Here is a 21,897-nt window from a genome sequence, read left to right on the forward strand (position 1 = left end):
GATATACAGAGGAGCCATATCCAAAACCCTTGCTGTTGACACGCAGCCACAGTAGAGAAAGCATTTCACGACCTTCCTTAGTCGGTGCATACAGGCAATATTAAGATAGGGCAGAACTTGATCTGTTACTGCTCAGTTCTCTGTTCTTTCCTCCACAGCTTATTTCAGGGTTTTCCATGAAGTTGATCTAAATGCTTTCATTAATACTGATACTTGTGCCAAGTGTGCTTCATGGTAGAAGAGAGCAAGATTACTTTCTTGATCTTATAGCATTAAGATTACTGAATCAAGTCTTCTTTATCTTACTTACCTTAGGCAAATAGCTCATTTCTCAAAATGAATACATAGGTATTTAGTGTGGAAATCAATCAACAACAAGAAAAGTACTGACAAACCACAAAACATTTTATAACATTACAGAGAACAAACACGTATTGGTGAATCAAGCATTTGTTTATCAGAAGGGAAAAATCCATTTCTTACTAAGGAAAACCTAAGGAAAATGGAAAATAAAAGCACCAAGAAGGGTGAAAGGTGAAAAGAGTCTGTGTGTCTGCTTCCAAAAGAAAGAAAAGGCAGGAGGAAGGAAAGAAAAATAGAATGTGGCCACAAAAGCTACATAAAATGGGACTTTCACTTGAAAAAATTAAGATAAACTCCAGCACACCTTGTGTGTTGTACATGCTGACAGAAGGGTTGTTACAGACCGCCGGTTCCCCCAGCAATGTATTATAGGGATTGTTAGTACCATGCGGACGAAGCAGAGCATTGCTTATAAGATGATTAGCCATGGCTCCTGGAGCAGCCCCATAGAAAGACAGAGAAAAAAAAAAAAAAAAAGGTCAATCAGGCAAAAGTGTTTGAAAAAAAGAAAGGAAACATTTAGAATGATAACAGTTGATATAGTCCTGATTACAAGCAGGCAGCTAGTCAGACTCAAAAATATATGCCACTAAAGCACACACGTTTCCAACAATGCACATATCTGAGTCAATGGGAAAGAAAGAAGATGATTTATCATGTTAAGCCACATTTAGGGTGTTCTCTTTCCCAGAGTGTAAGCAAGAATATATTCCCATGCTTGCTAAAAATGAAAGATTTTTTAAAAAAGCAAACTATAATCTTCCATATAAACAAAACACAAAACACAAAAGCTGAAAGAAAGTTTAAAACACAGAAAGAAAAGCTAAAATTAAAACATTCATTCAATCACAGAAACCACTGGGTTGTTTTCAATGAAAATAATAAAACGCAACATTTATGATAAAACACTCATTTGGAGAGCAGTTGTGGACACAACAGAAGATTTTGACATTACTTACAATTCTATGAAGAAGACTTATTCAAATTGAAATAAAATAAAATGCAATCATACTTGCTAGTTCACCATAGTAAGCATTAGGTGAAATTTCAAATCTGATAAAATGATCATAAGGATATTATTCTAAAATATTTTAAATAAAATATTAAGTTCGTGGTATCAACCAATACATATAATTACATTTTCCATTTTCCAGCTGGTGGGTTTTGGCATAGCAAAGTAAGAAAGTTAAACTCTTTCATGTCTTTAGGAATAGAAGTACTTAGTCTCTAACAAACTGTCAGCATGCATTACAACCTCCCCCTTTCATAGCAATTTAACACAAAAGGCAAAAGCTTTAGAAGACAGTTTTATTAAATAGAATTAGGCCATATACGAAAATCATAGATCTATATGTATTTATGTTAGATGATAAAGGAAAAATAACTGAAGAAAGAAAAATACAAACTGCATAAGGGTAGGTTGAAAACATTGTATATTAATTTAAATATATACATATTAGAAAATGGAAATATAACATATAGAACAGGAGAAAATATGTGCAAGCAAATTTACAAATGTTGGCAGTCCAAAAAAGGACTAGTATCTGGGATATCTGGGACTTTGGAGAACTCCAAAAAGTCAACAGTAAAAAACAATCAACAAGAAACAAAACCAAAAACAATTCAATTAGAAAATGGACCAAAGATATAAACAGACGTGTCACGGCAAAGTGTATACAGGTGGCAAACAAGTTCATAATGAGAAAAGGAGAAAGAATGCTTTAGGAAAATAACAGGTTAAAACCATAAAGAGATATCACTATACACTTAAAAGTGGAGATGACATCAAATGTTGGCATGGATAAAGAGAAATGGGGTCACTCATACTTTCCTGATGGAAGCATACAGTAGTACAGCTATTCTGAAAAGTAGTTTGGACTTTCTTATACAACTAAATGTACAATATTGTAAAGTAATAAGCCTCCAATTAAAATAAATAAATTAATAAAAAAAAAGACTAAATGTACAATTACCATAACACCCAGCTACTGTACTCTTGGACATTTATCCCAGAGAATTGGAAATTCATGATGGCACAAAAACCTACAGATTCTTGGCAGCTTTATTTGTAATAGTCCACAGTGGGAAAGCGTCCAGATGTCCTTCATCTGGTGAGTGGATGAACGATCTGTGGCACATCCATACCATGGAATACTACTCAGAAATAAAACTGAACAACTATCAATACACATAATGACCTGGATGAATTGCTCTTATACTGCGTAAAAGAGACAATTCCAAAGATTTACACTGAATGATCCCATAAATATGTATATAATAATCTAGAAATGACAAAATTATAGAAACGCAGAACAGATTAGTGGCTTCTCAGGTTGAAAAATGCAAGTGGGAAGGAGGTGGGCGTGGTCATAAAGGGGTAATATGAGGCATCCTTGATGGAATGACCCTGTATCTTGACTATGGTGGTGGATAAACAAACCTGCTCATGGGGTTGCAAAGAGTTGGACACAACTGAACGACTTTCACTCACTCACTCACTCATTCTTGTAAGAATTACAGGAAACTAAAACACACATACACACACACAAATACAATTAAATACAAGTAAAACTGAAGAAATCTGAGCAAAACTGGTGGGACATTTCAATGTCAATATGCTGGCTGTGACTCTGTAGTATACTTTTATAAGATATTAATGAGGGAAACTGGGAAAAAGGTATATGATCTCTGTAGTATTTCATTACAACTGCAAGTGAATCTACGACTGTCTCAAAAAGTAATCTATACTGAATGCATAAAATAGGAACATTCAGTTGCTCATAGAAATGTTAAAAAAGTGAAAAGGGAAAACTTAGCCATGGCAATTTTAATTTTTTTTTTAAATCATACTGTTATATGGTAAATTACCAGTCAAATAAATATTTTAACCTCAAAACTGGGAAAGTGAACTCTTGATTTAAAGGACAATAAAGCTTGTCTTGGGTTTTCTTGGTGACTCAGACAGTAAAGAATCCGCCTGCAATGTGGGAGACCTGGGTTGGATCTCTGAGTTGGGAAGATACCCTGAGAAGGGCTGCCCACTCCAATATTCTGGCTTGGAGAATTTCATGGCCAGACAAAGCTTGTCTGATCTGTAGAGCTGAAAAGTTTCAGTTATATCAGGAAATAAGCCATATGTTTACATCCTACACATTCTGCAAAGAACTAGCACACAACTTTTCACTTACTATATGCTTGATGAATATTTGTTAAAATTGTATTTCATATACATTTAAATGTCTTTACACAGTGAGATGACAGATTTTCAGCTTATTATAAAATGGGTACATCAGGATATTATTTTCCATTGATGAATTAAATACATGGTATATTAGTAAGGAAAGCTAAAATGAGTTGGCTATAGTGGTCTTTCAGATAAGAAACTGAATACTGTTCATCTTAAACATGGATATTGCTGATGTTACACAAATTTAAGATAAACTGACTGAGACAGGATTTGATTTGCCCAAATTTTTTAAAAACAAACTACCTGTAAATTGTATCTATGTAATATTTATTATCACAGCCTTTTCTCAAATAAAAAAAGTTAGTCTTCTAATACAAGTAGTTGTTTTCTAAAGTTACTATAAATGAAAATTTAAATAAAAAATGAAAGGTGTAAGAACTTAAAATGAACTAGAGTAAAACTTAAAAATATGAAAATTATTCAAACTCTTTATATTTTCTCATAGATCAAATAAGGGTAAGATCTTTATCTCTGGGACTTACATGTGCATTTCTATATATTTCCCTTCATTCCTACACATTATTGAAAGTAATAGGAAAACAAACAGTAGGCTGGGAAGATGGCTTGTCACTTTTTTTCCTTACTTCACATAGCTTATAAAAGAAAATATCCCTTTTTTTACTATGCCTATGTAAAAGATGATCTGCTTAAAAGTTACATCAGAAGAAAACTAATTATTTATGGTAAAGAATGTGAACTAGATTCATCGTGGGGACCATTTCATAATATACACAAGAAGTTAATTATGTCATACACTGAAAACTAATATGTCAATTCACCTGAGCTTAAAAACTAATACATAATACAAGAATATAATTAAAAATAGATGACCTATAGAACAAGCAAACAATTAAGTTGGGAAGAATCAAGCATAGGCAAGAAGCAGGTGACTCAAATTTTGGTTTCTGTTTAGAATTTGGTTTTCAAAAAAGCTAATAATAAGAGAACAAAAAGTGGAGTTCCACAATGGGATTCTAATGAAACTATCAAACTTTGTATAGATAATCCATCTGGTTCTAGGTTTCCTAGCATAAAGTTCCTGTTCTGCTTTTCTTAGGGGTTTCCTAATCTTTAAAAGTATTTTATTTGGAGAAATGTCTGTTTAGTTCTTTGGCCCATTTTTTGATTGGGTCATTTATTTTTCTGGAATTGAGCTGCAGGAGTTGCTTGTATATTTTTGAGATTAATCCTTTGTCTGTTGCTTCATTTGCTAGTATTTTCTCCCAATCTGCTAACAAACACATGAAAAGATGCTCAACATCACTCATTATCAGAGAAATGCAAATCAAAACTACAATGAGGTACCATTACACGCCAGTCAGGATGGCTGCTATCCAAAAGTCTACAAGCAATAAATGCTGGACAGGGTGTGGAGAAAAGGGAACCCTCTTACATTGTTGGTGGGAATGCAAACTAGTACAGCCACTATGGAAAACAGTGTGGAGATTCCTTAAAAAACTGGAAATAGAACTGCCATATGACCCAGCAATCCCACTTCTGGGCATACACACCGAAGAAACCAGATCTGAAAGAGACACGTGCACCCCAATGTTCATCGCAGCACTGTTTATAATAGCCAGGACATGGAAGCAACCTGAATGCCCATCAGCAGACGAATGGATAAGGAAGCTGTGGTACATATACACAATGGAATATTACTCAGCCATTAAAAAGAATTCATTTGAATCAGTTCTAATGAGATGGATGAAACTGGAGCCCATTATACAGAGTGAAGTAAGCCAGAAAGATGAACACCAATACAGTATACTAATGCATATATATGGAATTTAGAAAGATGGTAATGATAACCCTATATGCAAAACAGAAAAAGAGACACAGATGTACAGAACAGACTTTTGGACTCTGTGGGAGAAGGCGAGGGTGGGATGTTTCGAGAGAACAGCATGTATATTATCTACAGGAAAACAGATCACCAGCCCAGGTGGGATGCATGAGACAAGTGCTCGGGCCTGGTGCACTGGGAAGACCCAGAGGAATCGGGTGGAGAGGGAGGTGGGAGGAGGGATCAGCATGGGAATACATGTAACTCCATGGCTGATTCATGTCAATGTATGACAAAACCCACTGCAATGTTGTGAAGTAATTAGCCTCCAACTAATAAAAATAAAAAAAAAATTAAAAAAAAAGAAGAAAGCTATTGTAAAAAAAAATAAAAAAATAAAAGTATTTTAAATTTAAAGCACTTTTATCAGTGAAATCTACTAATGTAGGAAGACTGAATTTTAAAGTTTTCTTACTTATCATGAATTCCTGCTAAGTTAGAAAAGGCCAGCAACAATAGCAGCAATGGATTGGCATGCCTCTGTATTATGGTACAGTGTTGCTGAAATGGTACACTATCCATCTCTACCGCAAGAGTTTGGTAGGCTGTTTCAAGTCTGAGGGCAAGGAAGAATCAGCTACTAATCTACAGTCCTAATGAGTGACATTATTGGAGATCCAACTGCTGTTGAATCTAAAACCAGATAAACACTTAAAAAAAAATTTAAACTTAAAACTAAAATCAGCTTTCTCTTTATCATTGGTGTTAAGGAACTTTCTTCCTGATAGAAAAAGAATCACTATTTAAATTAAGTTGGCTTTTATACTATCACTCATTTTTATACCTCATGTACCATTTAAAACTAATATAATTAGTGTCACTGAAACTGACTTTAGTCCTGAAACCGGAGTTATAAGAAGAATGGGCTCAGTTACAAGAACTACAGATCAAGATGTGCAGTTTGGTGATCAATGTTTTGCAAAGGCTATAAGGTTATGGATAAGCTCTATGAGTTTGCTAGTTTGAAGTTTTGAGGCAGATATCTGAATAACTTGACAATTATGCTTCATTGATTCACCTTGTGTAAGAAGTTCATACCTTTTCATGGACACTCATAGCTGTTGTAATCTCAAGAGGCCATGTTTCCTGTTGGCGTGCCAAACAGGGCAATTTTCCTAGAAAGTGATGCCTATTTTTTGGGCTTCCCTGGTGGCTCTGTGGTAAAGAATCTGCCCGCAATGAGGCAAGACCCAGGTTCAATCCCTGGGTTGGGAAGATCCCCTGGAGAAGCAAATGGCAACCCACTTCAGTATTCTTGCCTGGAGAATCCCATGGACAGAGAAGTCTGGAGGGCTACAGTTCATGGGGTCACAAAGAATCAGACATGACTGAACGACTAACACTTTCACATTGTATTTCATTTGTCTTTTCTCCCAGGTCTGTTCTGTTTGCTTCTGGCTGCTTCTCCAATTTAATTGGGTCACTTTGAATTCTGATACTGTTTTCCAAGGTTCTGTCCATCCTGTCTTTTCCCTTTCTCTCCAAGTAATTTCTGATTCGTAAACTCCCCTTCTAATAACTGTGAAATTGTTGAAGACTTCCAAGAAGATCAGTGTTTACAGACCATCTGTCACTATTTTGCCACTAAAAAGTTAAGCCTACTGGTTAGTCAGTTTGAAGATAGAAATAAATTGATGTTGGGAGGTGGAGAGGAAGATAGTTACAACACAATGTATGGGAAAAGCCTGTTCATGTGCTAATTTCACTGTAATGGAAACCCCAGAAAACAGAAAATACATAGGGTTTTTTTCACTGCTCTGTATCTCATGTCTAGGATAGTTCTTAAGAGCTCAGTAAATATTTCCTTAATTAAAGAAAAAATTTATGTGAAATCCATGACATTGTGAAAATATGAAAACTAAAACAAAATCTTTTTTTTTTCAATTATAAGTAGTTTTATACTTCGAGTAAATTTTTAAAGAGTGTCATTTGTATAATTCCTACTGTGATTTCAGTTCAGTTCAGTTGCTCAGTCGTGTCCAACTCTTTGCGACCCCATGAATTGCAGCACGCCAGGCCTCCCTGTCCATCACCGACTCCCAAAGAGTTTTTCCAAACTCATGTCCATTGAGTTGGTGATGCCATCCAACCATCTTATCCTCTGTCATCCACTTCTCCTCTTGCGCTCAATCTTTCCCAGTATCGGCGTCTTTTTCAAGAGAGTCAGCTCTTCGCATGAGGTGGCCAAAGTACTGGAGTTTCAGCTTCAACATCAGTCCTTCCAATGAACACCCAGGATTGATCTCCTTTAGGATGGACTGGTTGGATCTCCTTACAGCCCAAGAGACTCTCAGGAGTCTTCTCCAACACCATAGTTCAAAAGCATCAGTTCTTCATCACTCACCTTTCTTTATAGTCCATCTCTCATATCCATACATGACTACTGGAAAAACCATAGCCTTGACTAGATGGACATTTGTTGACAAAGTAATGTCTCTGCTTTTGAATATGCTGTCTAGGTTGGTCATAACTTTCCTTCCAAGGAGTATGTGTCTTTTAATTTCACGTCTGCAATCACCATCTGCAGTGATTTTGGAGCCCAAATAAAGTCCGCCACTATTTACACTGTTTCTCCATCTATTTCCCCATCTACTGTGATTTATTTCCTTCCAATACTACAACAATGACCATACTACTGAAACTATTAAAACAAAGATAAATATTCATATAATTATTTGGAAATGGTAAACACTACCTGAATATTGACTGCAGATAATAATTGGGGGCGGGGGGGACAGCACAGTCTGCCATGAAATACTGAAACTATTAAAGCAGACAATATTCATATAATTATTTGTAAATAGTAAATGCTACCTGAATATTAACTGCAGATAATAATTAGAGGGGAAGAAAATAGCACATACTGCTATGATGCAAAAAGCTTAAACAGGGTAAAACAGTTCAAGGCGGCTATGTAAAAATAGCTGTTCTTTAATTCTTTGACTCATTACATCCTGACTACAGTCTAGTCAAACTTGATTATTTGCTATCAGAAACAAGAGGTAGCTCTTTAATAAAACCATAGGAAAGGAATTAGTATTGAATTTCAACATATGCGACTCATTAACAAGGCTGTCAACAAAGGACTAAGAACAAAATCTTTATCTTTGGCAAAAGCGTGATAGAAAACAAAATAGGATTTTCATATTCCACACTGAAAACTTAGAGGGTTTTCTGACCGGTTTTTGTCAGACCCTGTGCTACTGAAAAAGACTAAGTGTAAAATCAAAGGTAGTCATTTTACGAAGAGGTTTTTTAAAATAATTATATCTGAAAATTGAGGTTGATATAAAAGTTTTTGAATGAGTAAAATTTGAATGGAATAATGAGTATATTCTTTTCAAATGTGTAGTCTTTTACTACAAACCTGCTACATATCTTTCCTTAGGAAACTAAAATATGTGTTCTGACACTGGGAGGCCCTGATGACAGCATGCCTAGGCCAGTCAATGTGATACCTGTAATTGAGGACTGAAAATCTAAGGCAGATTCGCCTGCTTTGAAATTGTGAAGGGAAGAACAGATCTGAAACAAGATCACAGTTGGACCTCACTTGAATCTATATTATATGATTCAGAAACATAATTCAAACAATGTTTCTTCTTGACTGCAGGCTAACAAAAGTATACTGAAAAGTTCTTAAAATAACTTGAACTATCCCTCTCCTTTGCCCCTCACATTTCATTAAAAAAAAAAAAATCCACTTACATTCATACTGATCACATTAAATGGGCAAAATTGTATAATTTAAGACCATGGTGATCCAATGAACCAATTGAATACAACCATTCTCTAATAGTCACATATCAATATACCTCAATTTTAAAATTCTTATGTATAAATATATATATGTGTTAATATATATTTATATATAAGTATATTATATATGTATAAATATGTATAAATATAGCATAGTAAATGTTCTGTTTGGTTTCTTTCAATAAAATAGCTTTACCCAGATGGTTCCTCCCTCCTTAATATACCTCATCCTCCATTCAGTACCCTCACGGTTCTCTCTCCTTTGGTTTGGCATAGTTTTGTTTTGTCTTCTAGGAGGTCATTTTCATTATATAAATTGACCAATGCATACAAGTCAGAGTTTTACACAAAGCAGAGTTATGCCTGAGTGATGTCTTTGTGCTTTTGTTTTCACAGAGTAATACTGGCCCACAGCAGAGGCTTCCTTTTGTATAAGTAAAAACAGTTTCACCAATAATGTATTTTTTGTAGAAATTTAGAATACTAACTTCAGTGTAAAGCAAGGACTCTTTCGCCAGGAAATGGTCTCTACAAGGTTGTGAAACCCTTAAAGCTGCATGTAAAATGCTTTAGGCGTATGTTTGTGTACTCAACTGTGCTCATACAAGAATGCGAGTACTGTGGCTTTTATTTCGTTTTTAAATATTTATGAAAAGTGGTAAACAGGAAAAAAGGCATGCATTTTTCTTTAGCAAGGGACCTATAAAATAAACAAGAAATCTGGAAGAAATGATTCAGAAATACCCAAAGTATACCTTACATATGTAAGTATCACCTAATCAATTGCAATGTAACAATGGAAAAAGGTTATAACCAAGAATTTACAATGCAATGAGATTTTAACATTATCTAAATCTACCATCATCACACAATATGTAAAGAAACACAGGTGCAGAGACATTCATGATTTATTCAAGGTCACACATGACTCTGGTCAGTATCAGTAGCTATCAGTTCAGTCGCTCACTTGTGTCCGACTCTTTGCGACCCCATAAACTGCAGCACGCCAGGCCTCCCTGTCCATCACCAACTCCAGGAGTTTACCCAAACTCATGTCCATAGAGTCGGTGATGCCATCTAACCATCTCATCCTCTGTTGTCCCCTTCTCCTCCTGCCTTCAATCTTTCCCAACATCAGGGTCTTTTCAAATGAGTCAGCTCTTCGCTTCAGGTGGCCAAAATTACTCTGGTAGTTTTTCTTAAATATATTTAAGTCAATGACTTTCAAACATATTTTAGCATCTTCTCCAAATATATGTTTCAACAAAATTTTATTAGGAACCTTATAGTAGTGTATTACTTTTTCATCATATGGTTTTCTGTAAATTTAATTAGTTTATTTTTCATATTCACATATTAAATATAACAAAAATAAAAGTAGATAAAAGATACTTCTAGAACTATGGAGAACTGATTCAATAGGCAATTTATCTTTGAAATATTTTGTTTCCTACTTCTCTGCTTTTTTGCATAACAAAACAATATCAGTACACAAATGCAATCTACAGAAAGACAGTGAGAGCAATGATTAATTCAATTTTAAAGGGCTACTTTATAAAATAGAGATAGCCATATTAAGACCAAGATTTTTATAATGATAAAAGTAACATAGTTTGCATGGTATCATTAAAAGTGATACAAATTTTAAAGCCATAGAAACCATAACTTTATATTTTTTCACTGTTTTTATTCAAACAATTAATTAAATTACAAAGTGTCAAAGAAGAGATGTTTTATTGAAACTCAAAAGCTCGTTCATCATTTTTTCCCAAAGTCATAAATTGAAGAGCTGACATCTTGATTTATCACACTATGCACTTTTAATAGCCAACAAGTTTGCTATTAAATTTTAATCAACCTGCCTATTAAATTTCTTTCAAATGGTTGAGAGATACTTCAGTTTCTTTTAATAGCTAATTCATTCACTGGGAATCTATTAATATGGATTTCAATGACATGTTTTCTCCAGAGTAAAGACTGGATTATTGTTAGTTCAGTATAAAATGGAATATTCTGAATGTAGAGGTGTTGCCTCTATTTTAAAATGTAAACTCAGAGCTTTAGAGTCAGGAGGCCTAGATTTTACCTATTCTCTTCTCCCTTATTTTGTGCTAATTGGCTTTATACATGTCTTCTTGTCAAGATACACGAGTTTTTCTACAATAAATACTTAGAAGTAAAATTATTGGGTCATATGTTGCCCACATTTTCATTTTTTTCAAATATGTGTGTATCAATTCACACTTTCACAAGTAGTACATATTTCTTAAACTTTTGCCAGGATTTAGTATTGTCTGGTTGACATTTTGCCAATTTGACTGAGCATGAAATATATCACACTACCCTTATACTTCGCATTTTCCTGAATACTAGAGAGATGGAGTAATTTTTCATATATTTATTGATTGTAAGTGTTCTTTATTCTGAGAATTGCCCATTCATGTCTTTTGCCCACATACACATTAGATTGTTGAATTTTATACATTAATTTGGAGACATTCATTACAATGTAGGCAGTAACATTTTGTTGTTACATGTACTATTTACATCTCCTTCCAGTAGCTCACTTTTTTTGAGTACTGCTTAAATTTGAGATGAGAATCTTATCTTTTTCTTGTAGTTTATGTTTGTTATTTTATTTTTAAGAACTCCTTTAACCTAAAATCTAAAATACATTTTCTTCTAAAAGCTTTAAAGTATTTAAAGTAAAAAAAAATATATATATATATATATATTTTTTTTTTGCTCTGCAATGCAACACAACTTGGTTGTACTCTATTGAAGAAACTTATGCCATTAGATAGTCATTGTTATTTTTTACATAATTAGTTGAAAGACAGCTTCTCAGAGATCTTATGTTTTCTGACTACTCAAGTCAATGGTGGCAGGGCTGGAAATCAGAATTCTTGGTGAGTCTTTGCTTCACAAAATAGGAGGTGGATGGTGTGCAAGTAGAAATGATAAACCTAAACCACTCAGTCATTCATTTATAAAACTCATCTTCTGTGGTCAGAGCCATATCTTTCTGTATGCTTTTAACTTGGACATTTTGAATACATTGGCATAGTACTCAAAACAAAGAATACTGAGCCCAAAATAATAAGCCAAAAGTGCTTAACCACAGGTAAAATAGCAGTAAATCACATTTCTTTTTAGTAAGAATGTAGTGTATATAATGTGGTATGTGTTTAGTCCCACAGTTATATTCATTTGTAAATCACAATCTGCTTGTGATTTTTTGCTGAATAAAACAAATTTCAGAACAAAGGAAATATAATAATTAAACAACCTAAAATAACAATTTGAAGAAAATATGACTTTTCATAAAATTGTTTGCCCTATGTTGGCATACTTATAGTGTGCAAATTATCCAAACTCACATGCAGAAAGTCTGTGAAAGTTAGTGGTAGTTGCTCAGTCATATCCAACTCTTTGAGACCCCATGGACTGTTGTCTGCCAGGCTCCTCTGTGCATGGAATTCTCCAGGCAAGAATACTGAAGTGGGCTGCTATTCCCTTCTCCAGGGAATCTTCCCAACTCAGGGATCAAACCCGGGTTTCCCGTATTGCAGGCAGATTTTTTACTGTCTGAGCCACAAGGGGAAGCCTATACCAGCTAAAGTTTGTATTTTAAATTTGGAAACATTATTTAAAAAGTATATAGAGAAAAGTAGATATGAATTAAAACAAGGTGTCTATGAATACAGAGATTCTTGATAATGTTTTTCAGAGAAAACTTATTTTGTCATATAATCATAATCAGCTCAATTCTGTTTTGTTTAGACTGAGGCTATTTCAGGAAACATATTGTTTCTATTTTCCTACATCAAGACTAACTCTCTTCCTTCAATCTGTAATATCATCTTAAACCTATCTTAGTTCTCCAATGATTTTCTGGTGTTGTAAATTACTCTATGAATGTGATGGGTAACTTGTTGTAGTTTTTGAAGAACCCACATCCTTTATAATAATGTTATGAGGAAAGCCTATTACGAAGATCAAAGGAGTGCCTATGACATAAATACTTACTCATAAATGGCAGGTTGTATATAAGGTTGAACTATATAAAATGAAAGATTCAGTATGCAATAAACAGGGGCTATTTTACTTGGATACTACAAAATTATTGGCAATGACAATTTAAGTATTTTTTTTCTAATAAGACTTTATTTATGATAAAAATACATCCCATTTCCACATTTTAATTTTTCATGTAAATGAATTAGCTTCTATTCACTTTCAGAATAGCAGATATAAGTTAATATAATCTATTTCTTAAGAAAAAATCTGAACAAGTGATGACTCAATTAACTTTGGACATTATATATTGCATTTATACTATCACAACTTTTATGCTTATAATATAGTAGGAGCATTTTTCCAGATAAGAGGTACAGTACCGTTTTGTTTGTTTTTAGATTTTGAATTAGAAGCTGTTTCATAGATTTTTTAAAAACTGAAATTAACACATAAAACTAATAAGTTTAACTTAAAACATTATCACTACCTAATTGAAGTCAACTCAAATAAATTTGCAACTTTTTTCTTGGTATTATTATACCAAGAAACTGTGTCTGAGAGGACACAGTTTCAAGGAACATCAAATTCACGAATATAGAGATTTGGAAAAGTTATATCTTTGGTTCTATTACTAAATTATTATAGGCAGAAGCTATATACCAGATTTTTTTTAACACAATCTTTGCTCTAATCAAAATATTGATCCTTTTACTGAAACATAAGAAATTAAAAATAAGAGAGAAAAGGATTCTACTAATAAAATTTCTTGATATTTTTTGTATTTGAGAACTTCCAGGAAAAAAGAATGATCATAAAATTCTTACAACCTAAGTCCTGCAGTTATATTTGAATATGTATAGTAAAACAGTTATGTTTAGTAATTCTGCATATTCAATATCAAATCATTTTGTAAAAAAATGTTATTGTCAATCCATCCCCCCATTTATGCACAATATCTTACAGTTTCTCTTTACCTAAGTGAGTAGGATGAATGAATCCATACTAAAGAACTGTGCTTAGAACAAAATAAAGTGAAAGGAAATGAATATTGCATCAAGGCAATTAAGAAATGAAGACGTGAATAACTGTGCTTTAAGAACAAGGTAATAAAAATCATTCTGAAATACATTCTTGGAAAATACCCTAATTCTAATCCTCAGTAAGCTTCCTGAAAGTTGTCATCATAGGAAAATAATGAAAATTTTTATTGCTGTAAGTAGGACTCTATGGTCAGAAAGAATTTGTTTGGAATTTAGATTTTGTACTTTATTAGCCACATGATTTTGGGCAAGTTACCGAGAAATCCAAGTTATTCATGGGTATAAAGATAATGGATAATAAATAATGAACAGTGTACAATAAGAAAATGACAGTTACACGCAATAATGGAGAAATCTCAACTTTACGAAGGCTAAAGAGGAGCATATTGTGTTCTAGCAGAGAAAAGAACACCAGTCATTTCTGAAGATAAGTTGGAGTATTCATATTTAGTTCTCAAAAAAGATATTGTTCTCTAAAAAAAATAATATTACATCCTCAGCAACTTACACAAAACAGTAGTATTTTAAAACTAATTGGAAATGTTCTATAACACCATATTTAGAAGTTATCAAGGTATCTCACTGTGGCTTGTTTGGTTTATAACAAAGCAGTAAGAGATATTGCTAACTATAAATTAAATATAAAGGGAGAAAGATCATATTCTATAAAAATAAGAAATTGACACTACATAAATAACCCTCTTTGTGAAGAGATCTTTAAAAGCTATAATAATAATAACAATAGTAATAACATCATTTTTACTATTGTATTGTTGGCTGTGACAGCCTGGATGATTTCAAGGATTCCTAACAAAGGGACAAAGTTAAGAGCAAAACATAAGTAGGACTTACTGGGCAAGCATTTTAAAGGTTTTTCTTTTTCAGTTCCTGCTAACAATTCATAGCAAGAACATATGCCCCAGACTGACTAGAGATCAATATTTAATATATCTCATATTGCAATGGAAAGTTCATTCTGAAAATTACTTGGTCTTCCTTGAGGAATCAAGGAATCAGGTTATTAGTAGCATTGTTACATTATCTATTTGATGCAATATTTCACTTTTAAAATCTGTATCCATTTTGCTTTTTTGTATTGAACTGATTTCCCTAAAACAGGAGATACTCTTTTATTTTATCATATACTTTAGGAATACTGAAGACACATAGAAAGGAAAGAAACACAGAAATCACTGTTGCCTCATTAACAATCACAAATATAAAAGTAAAAAATACTAGATATAAATAAAATGGTGAATCTCAAATAAAAAATGTGTCCATGCATAGGATACTTACTGCATTTGCACTTATGTCATCATAATACTTATTCATAACAAAGTAATTTGTTATATGGCCCAGTCTGATCTGTTAGCTATGCAAGTTCTCTTAAGCATATGATTAATGGTGCCTACAAATTTCACAAATAGATATCAGATTATATTTGAATCTGGTTAACATTTACAGCCAATGATTTTATAATCCTTCAAACAGCAGGGCTTTGGGGGCAATAAGACCTATCATATGCATATAAGCCAAATTATACTTACTGACATTAATAAGGTGAAGTGAATGAGTTTGAGTATTCACCCTAGTAGTTTTAATATATATAAATCATTAATTACAGTGAAAGACCACTTATATATTTTCATTTGCATTTTTCTTTAAAAACTAAAAAAAAAAAAATGTGTTTAGTAGCCTATATACTAAGGAGACAGCCAGTGATTTCTTGTGAAGTTTCATCTGTCCCAGTGACCAACCTCCTGGGAAAGACAATATAGGTTCTGAGAAGACATGAATTTAAAAAGGGAACAAGTCATATTCCTACTCTGCTATGTATATGGTTATCTAGAGGACCTGTCTACATTGAGCTAGTGTCTCTAAGCCTCTGAAGCACAGGAGGGCTTGGAGGAAAGAGAAGGTTGTGCTTGCTTATTCCATCTAAGGTAGGGAGAAAAAATATTTTACCTTTATTTCCTCAATGCTAAAATATGTATACAAATCAAAAATAGCGCATTTTATGCAGGTGTAATTTGCATTTAATTTCTAATTCAAAAGAGACAATTCAGTTTTATTAGTTTATTTCCTTTGGTTAGTGTCAAGGGGAGCACCATATTAGGTAAATTATTTCTTTTACTTGACATTCAGGTAATTACCTCATTCCTCCTACCTATTACTAGAAACTACAAAGTGAAAGAAACCTTTGCAATGAAGGATGAATTTTAATATCTGATTACTTGAGAGCATTGGCAAGAATCAGTTTTCATTTGTTAGAAAATATTAATGAACTTGTGAATACAATAATAATAATAGTATTTATTATGTTCCTGGCATGTTGTAAGCAATTATGATATATTAACTCAATCCTTTCAAGGTCCCTCTGAAGTGGGTACCATTTATATCCTTACTGCAAAAACCCTGAAAAGTTCAGCAATTTGCTGAAAGTTCCTAGGTTAACACTCCATAGTCAAACTGCTATGTAAAATACAGCTACAGATTAGACATTCTTCTGTCATGTAACACTTAAACTTGGCTTACATAAATACAGCATTACTGGTCATATCTTCATGAAGAAAAATCTACACTGTGTGGGATGTTGATGGGATGGAGAATGGGAAGTAGGGGAAAATAAAATTCACAGTACTAGCCAAGTCATTGTTCCAAAAGGAGAAATGCCTTTTTGGTGGTTCTGTCACTCAAATGGGGCACATTTTTGCAATCCACAGCTGGGAGCGGGGGAGGCACCTTTTGATAATTCAGACATATTGGTAGCAGCTACCTACCAAATCTTGATTTTTAAATCGAAATTTCTGATGTCAATTCAACTTATTAAGCAAAAAGAAATGAGAGATATAAATACTATTCATGATGATAGAGCCTAATAAGATCTCATTTCAGAAAATATCCCAATTTCTATATAAATCTACAAAATGAGTGGAAACGTGTAACAATTATTATAAATGAACTACCAGAGAATTTCTCACCAAATGCTACATATTTGGATCAAACTCAAGTTTGCTAATCTAAATCACTCAGAATACAGTTTGGCCAGTAGAGACTGTGGGTAGGGGATATAGGTGGGAAAGCTAACCTTAGCTACAAATTGTTTCTACTACTGTCAGGAATTCTGAGCTACCAAAAACTTGAATTAGCATTCCACTGTCCTGGGAACAGCTTGGGAACTGAAGATGACTTCAAGGTATATGCAAATTGCATATATTTAAATGAACAAAGAAACAAACTATCCTGTGGGGTTTGTGAAACATGGCTTGGATCAGAGTTAACTTTGTCTGAAACTCTCTGTAAACAACCATCACCTCAGGGCTCTCAAAAAGCTCCTTCTCACTGTGTATACAGTAGCGTGGGTGGAGTTAACTTGATGTGAGTTCTGGGATTTGGGGAATTGGCTTCATGAAATTCTGGATTTGTATGAGTGTGTAGCATTGTGGCAAACCAGTCATCAGAAGAAAAATGTTTGAAAATGTATAGGGAACACTTGGAAAACATCTTCAAAATATAGATATTCCAAGGACAATGTAATGAAAGCTTTTAAAGAGATGAGGTGACCAAATAACAAAATCCCCAAGAGAACATATAAGAATGATTTCATAAATTTGAAAATTATCAATAAATCTTCCAAAGTCTTGCTTGATTCCAAGGAGTACAATCCCAATAGTAATCAAATTTATCACATTGGGGATTCTAGACAGATAATCTGGTATATAGGATATAACTAGTTGGTTCAAGAACCAAACATTAGAGATGATTTGAAAAAATATAAACCATTGAGAAGGATTTATTCACTGCATGGTAGATGTTTTTTTATTCTTAATGAATCCCAAAGATAATAATAATGGTTCTTATTGGAAAGAATAGATGATAAGACATACAGAATTTTAAGATAATTTTCTTTTAATGAATTGGACAGTAGTGTGAATAGAAAAGAAATCCTGGGTTGAAAATAGGACTAATTTTTAGACAACTTCTTGTAGTTTTCAAAGATCAGAAGCACTCTAAAGACAATCATAAGAGATTTAAAATATCTAATTTAGAAAGAAAGGAAAATGAAGTTGGAAATTAAAAAATTATAAGAAATTAAGAATGAATGGGAAGTTAGAATATATGAAGATGTAAAGATGTAGTGCCTAATGTTTTTATTTTAATAATAGAGAATATACTCTTTTGAATACATAGATGTAAATAATTATGCTGCTGAGGTGACTGAAGTGTTTATCTGGAAGGGTGAATCTTATATGCCACCTACCTAAATATGATACACACGCCTGAATGCAGGGAAGATAGGACCCTGGGGAACAAGACAAGATTAAAGAAGGAAGTTAAAGACTAGCTTCAGAGATATAATATGAAGAAATAAAATTTTAAAGTACTGAACTCATCTAAGATAAAAAATAATGAGATGAGAATGAAATGAGGAGTTTCTGACTCGGGGGACTAGGAAATTAATATAGGAGATCAGGAAGATCACTATGATGTCTCCCCATTAAAGTCACTGAGTGAAAGGAAGAATATATATCCTGAAGGAAAAGATCACTGCATAGGCATACTTCAAACAAATCATAAAGTCAATTTTACCCTCTCCCCAAAGTCATCATCAAATAACTTACTGGATATCACAAGAAATTTTGTACCTTTTCTTCAATAACTTTAAGAAGTATCCTTTAAAACTGAAGATTTTTAAAAACAGATTTAATATATAATCAGACAATACAAAATATTATTATTTTCTTTAAATATATTTTAAATTGACCTAGTCATACATAGCACATAGTCCAAGTTGATGAAATTTCTGAGAAGGAAATAAAAAGGGTAAAGCAATCTTATACAATGCAACTGATCTTAAGATCAAGGTCATAAAAATTATTCATTTAAAATATTTTTTAATAAAGCTACATACTTTAATGTCAATATAAATCTAGATCACAATGCTAAGCCAAGTAGTCTACATGTCTTCATGTAAGTAGTAGTTTTCTCTGTCTTCACAGTAAGCAAATAAATGGTGCATTATTACAATCAAATCTCATCTTTTGTTTAAATAATACATTCTATGGTTTCTGTGATCATTAGATGCAAGATACTCCTAACAGAAAATCTTATTAATAAGAATAGCTTTCAAAAAAGAATAGTTTTCTTAAAGGAACATCCTATACATTTTCAATGTATTATTTCTATGTATTATTTAAAGTAAAAAGAAAATCTGTCACGATGAAAGCAATTTATTTCCTAAACTTTGGAGGCATGTGTAGATAATATATTTGCTCTGATTTAGAAAGTATGTCAAAGAATTAAGAGTATTCATATTTAAATTTTCATAAAACTAATCATAAAAGTAAACTTAAAAAGAGAACACTTGTGAGATACTACATAAAAAAACTGAAAATGAAATAAAATACAAGAAGGTAATTCTTTTACTTTAATGTATTTTCTTCATTTTTGGAAGAATATTTGCACTCACTGTTCTAACTTAAGCAAAAGTGTTGTAGAAAATTTAATATCATCACTAGGTTATAGTTACTTTATCACTACCACACATATAAGCATGGAAGTCAATCAAGATTTATACAACATGGATGAATCCCTAAATCAAATTTAACTTTGACACTACTTGTTATAACTTCTTTTATATAAATAAGATGGAACTTATTTGACTAAAAGTAATCGAGAACACCAGTATCTGAATAATTCTTAATCATAAGCCATAATTAGTGAATTAGTTGTTTCTAAGCATTTGATGTAACACAAAGTAGACAGAAGCAGGTTTAAAGCAAACAATTCTAGTTTGGAGCTAATAAAAATAACAATATTGATCATAAGAAATCATGAAAATAACCACCGAACGTATGCATCAGAAAATGTCTCTTTTAGGACAGTCTGATTAAAATGTGCTCACGCCAGCACCATCCCCCAGATAAAACTATGTTCTACAGATTTCCCAGCACAGACTGTAGTGTACCCCAGCTCTATACATTGTTTCTACCCATTTTTACTGCAGTCAATTTAATTTTAATCTCTCTCTCTCACACTCACACATACATTTACGATGGGGAGGGGGAGGAGAGGGAGAAAGTGAGAGGGAGAGAGACAGAGGGAATAAGAAAGATCAAGCACAAACAAAACAGTAGATTAAAGGAACATCATTTTTAAAATCTAAATGATATTCCAGAAACATTTTAACCAGAAGCATATACACACCCAAAGAATTATTATATACATATATGTATAAAATTTACATATAGTGGGTTTTTCCTTCTGTATCTTTAAATATCCAATATTATCTGAACATATCTTTTTGATATTAAGATTAGATGGGATTTTTCCACAAATACACAGGTTGCCTTAAGTATATTAGACAGCATAATTTTACTTCCACAAAGACTAAGAAATTGCTTTATACCTGGGACAATGTGGAACTCTATGATGCTTAGCAGACTATATAGCCACATAATTGCCCATTTTCACAGCTTCCAATGAGGCCTGACAACTCACCAGTTTATAGCAGTGGCAGATGATTAGAGGAAGAAATTTCTCACTTTTTAACTTACTTTCAGAAAAGATCTGAAAACTCAGGATTGAAAAAAGAAGCCTTATGAATAATGGAATACACTGCTACACTCAACCACATTTTATATCTTTGCAATATTCCTATCATATGGAAAAAAGTCCAGAAGTTGCAAATAAAGCAATGCATTTAGGAACTTCTTAAAGTAATCACAAAAAGAGTAAATATGAAAAAATATTTCTAATTACCTCTGTTGAGTGATGCTGAGCTGTTTATATCTCCAGTAATGAAGGAAGACTCTGACTGCTTTCGGACCGTATCATTCCACATTCTACGAATTCGGCTCTGGGTGAAGAAAAAAGAAAAGGAAATAAAGTCACCACACAGTGAACCCTCACACAAGTCACTCTTTTTTTGTTTCTGTAATACAGGTTTATATGAGGCTTTCATTTCTGGCATCTGGCACACACAGCTCCCACAAGCTTGCAGTACAGGAACATGAGGACATCAGGAGCTAAATTAATGATGATCATTGGCTCTTTTAAGTGTATTCTTAAATGCCTATGCCAGAAGTCATTATAACTATTTAAAAGAAATAAATGTAATAGTGGTGGTTTCGTTGGTCAGTTGTGTCTGACGCTTCGCAACCTTACGGACTGTGCCCACCAGGCTCCTATGTCCATAGAATTTTCCAGGCAAGAACACTGGAGTGTATTGCCATTTCCATCTGCAGGGGATTTTCCTGACCCAGGGATCAAATCCGTGACTCCTGTGTTGCAGGAGGATTCTTTACCAACTGAGCCACCAAGGAAGCCCCAAATGTAATATGATAATACCAATTTAAAAGATACATGTGATACATATGTGGATACATAGAAGATATATATGAAGATACATAGAAGGGTACTCTAGATAGAATTTAGTAATTTTAATTTCTAAGGTAAAACAAATTATTTTCACTGTAATTTTATGGGAATGTAATATTTAAATGTGCATTAAATTGAAGCTTTAGTAACAAAAATTTACTTAATTCAGAATCTTGTAAGAAGAAATAGTTTGGGATGAAAAGAACAGAGAGTATTATTAAGATGCTACTAAACTTAACATTTTC

General features: G+C 33.1%; 1 protein-coding gene across 12 annotated transcripts in view; it reads right to left on the bottom strand.

Annotated features, from left to right (window-relative positions):
- ADGRL3 (adhesion G protein-coupled receptor L3) overlaps nt 1–21,897 on the bottom strand; it is a 923,733-nt gene that overhangs the window by 13,861 nt on the left and 887,975 nt on the right. For 6 of the 12 annotated variants that reach the window (XM_043906659.1, XM_043906649.1, XM_043906651.1 and 3 more), the window contains 2 exons: nt 21,035–21,131; nt 668–796 (listed from right to left, as the gene is read on the bottom strand). In XM_043906659.1, coding sequence (XP_043762594.1) covers nt 668–796; nt 21,035–21,131 — 226 coding nt within the window. The remainder of the gene's footprint in view (nt 1–667; nt 797–21,034; nt 21,132–21,897) is intronic. The other 6 variants (XM_043906657.1, XM_043906653.1, XM_043906658.1 and 3 more) reach the window with 1 other exon arrangement.

Source organism: Cervus elaphus, chromosome 6 (genome assembly GCF_910594005.1).
Source record: "Cervus elaphus chromosome 6, mCerEla1.1, whole genome shotgun sequence".
Taxonomy (NCBI): domain Eukaryota; kingdom Metazoa; phylum Chordata; class Mammalia; order Artiodactyla; family Cervidae; genus Cervus; species Cervus elaphus.